The sequence below is a fragment of the Corylus avellana genome, chromosome 4 (assembly GCF_965113065.1).
Source record: "Corylus avellana chromosome 4, dhCorAvel1.hap1.2, whole genome shotgun sequence".
Taxonomy (NCBI): domain Eukaryota; kingdom Viridiplantae; phylum Streptophyta; class Magnoliopsida; order Fagales; family Betulaceae; genus Corylus; species Corylus avellana.
The window spans coordinates 8,993,770-9,003,000 of record NC_142493.1 but is presented as its reverse complement, the minus strand read 5'-3'; the positions used below and the strand labels follow the sequence as shown (position 1 = coordinate 9,003,000).

The 9,231-nt window shown below is 40.2% G+C and overlaps 1 protein-coding gene across 1 annotated transcript; it reads left to right on the top strand.

Annotated features, from left to right (window-relative positions):
- The first annotated feature begins 1,418 nt into the window (after positions 1-1,418).
- LOC132179556 (2-oxoglutarate-dependent dioxygenase 19) lies at positions 1,419-3,444 on the top strand. Its single transcript, XM_059592297.2, has 4 exons — positions 1,419-1,684; positions 1,768-2,003; positions 2,620-2,947; positions 3,042-3,444. Exons 1-4 carry the CDS (start codon positions 1,466-1,468, stop codon positions 3,294-3,296), a joined length of 1,038 nt encoding a protein of 345 aa, XP_059448280.2. The 5' UTR covers positions 1,419-1,465; the 3' UTR covers positions 3,297-3,444.
- Positions 3,445-9,231: the final 5,787 nt, after the last annotated feature.

The window sequence follows — 9,231 nt, the reverse complement described above, 5'->3', positions numbered from 1 at the left end:
TAGCATAGGGGTGGCTTTGGCCACCCCAGACCGTCGGTCTAGGGTGACCGAAGCCACCCGTAGGCCCTTGAGGGTGGTGGCCAAGGGCAAATTAAATTGCCATGCGAAAGGCCCAAAAAAATTTAATTTTTTTTTTTAAGATCTGCCACCCCCAAGGGCCTAGGGGTGGCAGGGGTGGCTGAAGCCACCCCTATGTTAAACTGGGGTGGCTTCTATTTCTTTTTATTATTATTATTATTTTTAAAAATTTTTATTAATTTATCTTTATTTGAGTTTGATTTTAAATTTTTTTAAAAAAATAATAAAATAATGCAAGTGGGTCATATGCTCTTTGCCACATCAGCATTTTATAAGAAGAATGTGGAGAAATTATTGCATTCTAGCATTTCCCCATTTGAAAATAAAGATCTGTGCATGTGCGTAGCTAGAACTCAAAGTGTCCAACAGAAGAAGAGTGCAATTGAATCTGTCCAAGTTTCTAATTGCTTTGATGTTTGTGGAGCCCTTGCTGGCTTCTCTCCCATGTGCAGGTTTTTTTTTTTTTTTTTTTTTTAATTTTTTATTTTGAAAAGAAGATGTCTTTTTCCACAAGTTAAATTAGCCATAGAGTAAGGACACCTACAAACAATTAAAGTGTTGATTAAATTATTAATTTTTTTTTTTTTTTTTTATCGACTTAAGTTTTTAAGATAAGTGATAATTTAACATGGTATCAAAGCCAAAAGCTTTCGGATTGAACTTTGACTCCCATTTTAATTAAATATTTCACATGTTGGGTTTTACCTATTAAAAGAGAGTTTGAATTTCACCCGTAAGGGAAAGTGTTAAAGTAATAATTAAATGATTAAATTTACATCTTCTTATCAACTTAAACTTTTTGGATAATTGGTAGTTTAATATGGTATCAGAATTAAAGGTCTTGGACTTGAACATTGACTCCGTCAATTTACCTCATATTTAAATTAAATATTCAAATTTTAATGTTAGGGTTTAATTTAAACGAGCTCGAGTCATAAACAGGTCACTCGTTTATAACACGTTTAATATAATTATTTATTTTGTAAGTAAATTTTAAGTTTAACTTAATTTAGGATTGACAATTTAACTCACGATCCACGAACCCGATATGAACACGACATATAGTTTTAAGGTTAAGCTAAACGGGTTTGTGTCATAAATGGGTCACGTGACCAGTTTAACAAACATGTCGTGTTTGAGTTAGCATAAACAAATTGAGAGGTTAATCAGGTTGACATGAACCCGACACATAAACTTGTTTTGCCAGCCCTATTTGAGCATATGCGTGAAAAAATATATTAAAATATTGATTAAATGATAACTGATTTTATCATTTTGAGTTAACATTATCAAACTAAATCTTGGCCACCCATTTTTTAGCAGCGGCTAAACCTTAAAGGCGTCCCCTATTCTGCTATAGTGCTATTCAGCAACGTCCGTACCGGAGATGATAAGCATCAAAGCACTGGCTGAATCACCTGGCCTCACCTCCATCCCTCCCAAGTACACCTTCACTCGGAGCCCCAATGATGAAGCAGTTTCAGATGACCCAGAAGAGTCAATCCCCATTATTGACTTTTTTCTCCTCACCTCCGGTACTCCTGATCAACGATCCAAAACCATCCATCAACTCGGCAAAGCATGCCAAGACTGGGGCTTCTTCATGGTAAAAGCATTCACTACTATAAATAAATACTGTTTACATAGTAAATCATGTGTATTAAGGTTGATAATTAGTAAGATGATCAGGTGATAAATCACGGTGTGCCGGAGAGCCTGATGAAGGCGATGACTGACGTGTGTGGAGAATTCTTCAATCTGACAGAGGAGGAGAAGCGGGAGTATGGGGGGAAGCATGTGTTGGACTCAATCAGGTGCGGCACCAGCATTAATGCTTCAGTGGATAAAGTGTTGTTTTGGAGGGATTTTGTCAAGTTCTTTGTACATCCCCAATTTCATTCACCTTCCAAGCCTGCTGCCTTCAGGTATGGATAGGTTTACAGTTCATTTCTGGGATATTTTACAATCTTCAAGAATCATTGGGTAGTTTGTCAACAACATACTACTTATATTATAATAATTTGGTAAAAAAACGTAAAATTAGTCGGGTGGTTTCACTTACTTGTAGTATGTTTATTGATTTTAAAATATTATAAGAGCTTTATGTGTTATGCAAAAATAATAAATTAGTTTTTACTATCAAATTTCGTAACAAAAGAAAAATTTGATAGATTTGTTAATAAATTTGATATAATTTATTATGGCTAGGGTGGGTCACGACTCTCGGCCACCCTCAATATGGACTTTGTTATTTTTGTAAATCACATAGAGCTTTAAGAACATTTTAAAATCACTTGGAGCTTATTTCAAAATAGGACTCTCGGCAACCCTCTGAAGGTAAGCCGTTAACCACCCCCAATCTATAGGGATGGTCTGCAAACCTTTGCAAAAATGCGGTCTCTTTGAGTATAGTTAATTATTCAAGGGCTCTTGAGTCTTGACTTGTAATCATGAGCTTCAAATTGTTTGGAGAAGATTCTACCGTATCAACTATAAAATTGCATAACTTTTCTCTTTTTCTCTTGTATGTTTTACAACCAGAGAGATTTCATTGGAGTACAGCAAAAGAAGCAGAGAATTAGCTATGGAGTTGCTGAAAGGAATATCAATGAGCTTGGAATTGGGAGACACCTACATACAAAACGCCATGAATATGGAATCGGGTCTCCAAATACTCATTGCGAACTTGTATCCACCTTGTCCGGAGCCGGAACTAGCAATCGGGTTGCCGCCGCATTCCGATCACGGCCTGTTGACCCTCCTCATACAAAATGAGATTTCTGGGCTTCAAGTGCAGCATCAAAGCAAGTGGGTCAATGTCAATTCCACTCCCAACGCATTCGTCGTTAACATTGGCGATCAAATGGAGGTGCATCCCATATCAAATCATGCATTTTATATTAATAAATTTATTATCGTCTTTTTCTTTGGAATTTTCTAATGGGAAAATTGTTTGACGCAAGATTATGAGCAACGGCAAGTACAAGAGTGTCGTACATCGGGCATTTGTGAATGAAAAAGCTACAAGAATATCGATGGCCACAATTATTGGGCCGCCATTAGACTCGGTTGTCGGCCCAGCACGAGAGTTGGTACACCGTGAAAACAATGCACCTGCATACACTGGAATGAAGTATAAGGAATACATGCATCTGCAGCAAAGCCACCAGATTGATGCGAAATCCTGCTTGGATCATGTTCGCATCTTGCCTGCCTAAAATACTTGCCTCCACCTTCAAGATTTTTTTCTGCTTTCTTTTCTCTCATTTCGGTCTCCAGCTCATAAAAGAAAACCATGCGATGTTGCCTTTCACAAACTTAATTTGCTATGGCAATGTGACAGTACCTCTAATGCAAGTGATATTTGTACCACACGTATCTATGGTATGTTTTTTTATTGCTAGGATTTATACCAATTCTTATAAAAGATAATTCATTGCAATAATGAATCATTTATGCTTTAGCAACCAACACAATGCTGAATACTAATCACAAGTTAGAATTATCGTAAACGACACTTCCACAAAATTAAGACATAAATTTTGGTTTCAAAATAAATTTTTGAGGAAACTTAACTTTAAATTCCTAAACTACCACTCGTTTTGAGAAAACAACTCAAATTTTAAAAACTCTCAGTTTTACCTCCTGATCTTTCCATTTGATGCAATGTACTCCCTCCATCAATTTCTGGACGTTGAAAGTGATAAAATGATCATTATACCCATGACATTTTTATAAAATTTCAAATTAAAAATTAAAAAAATTGAAAGGTTATTTGGTCTTTTTAGTAGTTTCTGTTAGGGTTAACGGCAAAAATTGATAAAGAAGTCAATTGCATCAAATTGAAAGTTTAAGAAGTAAAATTGAGAGTTTTTCAAATTTAATGAGATTTTTAAGATGCATAGAGTATGTAATAGTTTAGGGGTCTGAGTGAAGTCATTCCTAAACTTTTTGAACAACTCAAACATCAAAGCCCTCTCAAGTAGCCATATTCAAAAGATCACTATGTTAAAGAAGATTAAAGTATAGGCCAAGTAAACTTATAATCCACGTATGTAGGGTGGAACTAGGTTTTGTTATGTGGGAAAATGGTACTAAGATCTTAACAGAGAGAGAATAAGGCACACATGATTGATGTTTCGTCTTCACTAGCACAATAGTTCTTAAAGGAGTGGTTTAGGTCGGTTTGGTCAAGACATGACCTTGTGGGGAGTTGGTTCAGCCGTAAAGGCTAGGGATGTGCTCGCAAGTCATCAATCAGCACAAGTGGATCATGATAAATCATCATTCATCGTTCTCTCTCTCACGCCGTTTCTTGCTCATTTGTTCTTTACGATGGAGACTTGGACATATTTTGAGATAGGTTTAGATGAAGAATTTAAGATTTGGAAAGTAAAAGGGAAAAATTGGCAAAGAAAGGTCGCAACCATCAATTCCCTGCTTTGCCCCTTCTTAGTCAATGCAAAAAATAAAAGTACAAAAAATAAAAATTAAACTCGTCCTTATTTTTCTCATATGATTTTTAGAAAAATAATATTTAATTAAGACTACAATATAACACAAAAAAAAAAAAAAAAAAAAATCCCTAACATTTTTTTTTTTTTTTTAATCATAGAATATTTGTGTGGGTTGAATCATAGCCACACGCGTTCTTATTTTTGAATCCGAGCCACATCCATTTTTTTTTTCTTCTCTATTTGCCTAGTCAACAAAGGCCCACCTACTCTTTCCTTATTTTGTCTAATCTTCCCAGATTTCTCTACATTCTCTCTCACTCTCTCTCAGTTTCTCTCCCTCGATCTCTCTGGAGTATTTCTCGTCCATAGCCTCTACAATCCTCCATCTCCCATGGCTTATCATCTTCATTCAAATATTCTCATCTGTGAAGGGGAGACGAAGGCAGAAATTGAGGGGGGACGAAGACAAAAATATTGCAGAACTCTCATATCAAAATGGTATCTAAATGACATTCTTATAACTTTTTGACCAGCTACTTCGCCCCTGCACGCATGTAACAAAGAAGGAGAAGATGATGAACAAAACGGTGCGTTAATTTTTTTATTAAAAATGCACCGTTTCAATAAACTTTATTAACAAAAGGTACAGTTGACGTGATTTAAACTGTAGTCTTTTACTGCGTGTTGACAGCCAACAAAAACGCTCATTTTATCGGGGTAGGCATTACAAGATAGAAGTACAGGTTTTATTTTGTCGTTTGCTTTGTTGAATCCTTCATCGCTCGTGTAGAGGAAAAGTGCTGCTAATAGTATTATGATTATCTTTTTCTTTTTTTTCTTTTTTTTTTTTTTTTTTTTCTTTTTTTTTTTTTTTGAATTGGGACTCAAAAATATCATAACTGAAAAGACCAAGCTCGAAAGCTACAAAGCATCCCTTTAAATAGAGGGGAAAAAATCCTGCCATAAATGATCCTCTCAATAAGACACTGCCAATTTAGCTAGATTATGGGCTTTGTCATTGGCTGTTCTTCTGACGTGTTGGCCCTTCCAATCCTCCAAGCTCTGAAGCATGATTTTTGCGTCGTGTAGTAGGTGCCCAAATCGATTCCAGCATGCCTCTTCCTTCCTTAAAACTACAACCACCTCCATTGAGCCCCCCTCAAACATAACCTTTGTGAATTGCAATTGACATCACAGCTCCACAGCAGCCTAAGCAGCTTTTGCCTCAGCGGACGCAGGGTCAAAGATGTATGGTCTAACCATACACTTCATTGCAAGCACACTACCTTCATGGTCACAGATGATGATGCCCCCTCCCATGCATTTTCTCTCCGGGTCTATAGCCGCATCCCAGTTGCATTTGAGAAACTCTTTTGGAGGTCATCTCCACGTCGTAATTTCCAGCATCAGTTGGGGTTGGGTCCCCTCTACAGCCCCTTCATTCCGCATCTGCAAAATCCTTCAACTGACCTGTTGCTTGCTGAATTACTTTGGATGGGGATAGAACTCCTCTCCGTAAGCCATCTTGTTTCGCCTCAACCACACCGGTCTTGCCAAGCAAGCTACGAACTCCATCTCCTCTGTCTCTAGCTTCCCCACGAGCTTCTCCAAAATATTGAGGAAATCGTCTTAGTCACTTGTGCACTTCTAAATTTTCCTGCCACACTCTAGCCAGACATCCTTGGCTAAACCACAGCTCTAGAGCACATGCCCAATTTTTTCTACTTCCAGTCCACATATGACATATCACACAAAGAGGATCATTAGTAATTTTACGTTTATACAAATTCTCTTTTGTGGGGAGAATATTACTACACTCCTTCCATAGGAACATCTTCACTACCCGCGGCCCATTAATACTCAAAATCTTCTTCCAAAGTGATGTAGATTGAAGTGTTTGGGATTTCATGAAGAAGACGGGAATGCATGGTAGTGTGGACATACCCCGGAAGATGGTGACGCGATCCCAGACTCACGCTGCAGAAAAGGGAGTTCCTGGAACTGCGATTGGGCGCACGGTGCCTGCGCTCGAGCGTCCAACCTCTGGAGTTTGAAAGTCGTCTCCGATATTGCGATCGATATGTCCCTGTAACTGCAAACGATCGCATGCTCGAGTGCACCTAGTCCCTGGAAGTGCCATCAAGCGCAAGCTTACTTGCGATTGAGCACACTCGGGCCGCTATGTTACTTTTTCTGCATTTATTTCGCTTTAAACTCACTTTCTTTCCTTGTTTTGTTGGGATTAGGGTTTTGAAAGTCCCTATTCCATGTTTTAGTAGTATTAGGAGTATTGGAGGCTATAAATACATGCTTATAGCCTCTAGCAAACTTATGGAGGACACAATCGCAGAATTGAGGGCCAACTTGCAGCCGCCAATACACGATTGGCCAATCCGGAGTTCCACTGTGAGCGTCACCACCAACCCTCACCGCCCAGCTCGGATGGGGAAGACAAACAAGGTACGCAGAATGAAACTGGGAACCCTTTTTCTGGGAGAGCGGTTTCAAACTCGATATTCCAGAATTCCACAAGAGTCTTCAACTCGAAGAATTTTTGGATTGGGTAGTGGCAGTTGGAAAGATTCTTGATTTCAATGGGGTGCCCGAGGATCGATGAGTTTCTTTGGTCGCAACCAAATTCTAAGGGAGAGGAGAGGCATGGTGGCAGCAATTGAAGCAATCAAGAGAGCGGCAGGGCAAGAAGAAAATCAACAAGTGGGAGAAACTGTTAAAGCATATGCGACGGGCCTTTTTACCCTACAATTATACCCGAACCATGTATCAAAAGCTACGAAATTTGAGCCAAGGTTTGAAGTCTATGGATGAATATACGGAAAAAATTCTAGAACTACATCACTCGCATGGATCTAGCCGAAACAAACGACCAACTCGTGTCACGATACATTGGAGGTTTGCGCCAATAAATTCAAGATTCCCTAAACCTCTTTGATCCCACTAATGTGTCCGAGGCCCATCAACGGGCTCTATTGCTAGAAAGGACGGCTTCTAGAGGGCCTTTTGGAAGATTCGGTCGAGGAACCGGGGGCAACACAAATTGGTCAAGTGGGCCATTCACTGCGCGCAGCACCACTCCAACTCCAAGTCAAGGCCGTACCCCAACCACAACGGGACCACCAACCCGAGCTGCATCATCCAATGGGCCTAAATGTTTTAAGTGTGGAGAATCGGGCCACCGGATGGTGGATTGCCGCAAAGGGGAAAGGTATGATAAAGGGCTACTCATCGACTCAGGAGATGCCTTCGGAGAACAAGGCGAGGAGGATGAGCAAGAAGCGGTCTTCAACGACTATGGTGGGGTGGATGAAGAATTTATTACGGGGGATGACAGCCCTCTATTAATGCTTAGGAGGGTGTGTTTTACACCCCGGAAGGCGGAGAGCGACGATGGCCAATGCCATAATTTGTTTCAGACAACATGAACAATTGGGGGCAAAGGGTGCAAGCTTGTCGTTGATGGGGGCAGTTGTGAGAACGTAGTAGCAGAGGAAGCAGTCCGGAAATTGGGCATTGGAACGGAGAAACACCCTGCACCGTATCGCTTGGAGTGGCTTAAGAAAGGAAACGAGATAATAGTATCCAAACGTTGCCTTGTGAATTTTTTGATTGGGAATAAGTATAGAGAAAGAAGAAGGTGTGATGTGGTGGCCATGGATGCATGCCATTTATTACTTGGAAGGCCATGGCAATATGATTAGAGTGTTCATCACGACGGGAGGAAAAGCGCCTATAATTTTTTGGTGGACAATGTAAAACTTACTCTCCTTCCAAATCCCAAAGAAGATTCCAAACCTTCTAAAGGGGCAGGTCAAACGTGGTTAGCTAAGCATGAGTTCATTAAGGATATGCTCGATTCGGATTGTGTGTACCTATTATAAGGCAAAGAGTGTGGTTCTACGGAGGAGGTGCTGGCTGTGGTTAAGGGTTTGTTAGAAGAATTTTTAGATGTGTTCCCAGTAGAGTTACCCAAGGACCTACCACCCCTTCGTGACATTCAACACCAAATTAATTTGGTGCTCGGTTCTAGTCTTCCCAACCGACTACACTACCGCATGAGTCCCAAGGAGTATGAAGATTTGAGGTGACAAGTGGAAGAACTTCTCGTCAAAAGGCATATCCATGAGAGCTTAAGCCCATGTGCAGTCCTCGCATTGCTCACGCCTAAGAAGGATGGAACCTGGAGGATGTGCGTAGATAGTCGTGCCATCAATAAAATCACCGTAAGGTACCGCTTCCCTATCCCTCATTTGGATGACTTATTGGATCAATTGAGTGGGGCAACGGTGTTCACGAAGCTGGATTTGAAGAGTGGTACCACCAAATTCGGGTGCAGGTAGGTGATGAATGGAAGACTGCGTTCAAAATGCGAGAAGGGCTCTATGAATGGTTGGTGATGCCGTTTGGGTTGTCCAATGCTCCTAGCACCTTTATGAGGGTGATGAATCAAGCATTCCGCCCATTCATCGGGAAGTTTGTAGTCGTCTACTTTGATGACATCCTCATATATAGCTCCACCGCAGAGGAACACCTTCGACATATACGGGAGGAATTAGATGTGTTCCGCCGAGAAAAATTTTATGCCGCGCCGGCTAAGTGTTCCTTCATGATCAATTCGGTCCTTTTTCTTAGATACGTAGTGTCCAAAGATGGGTTGGCGGTGGATGAGTCAAAGGTCGCA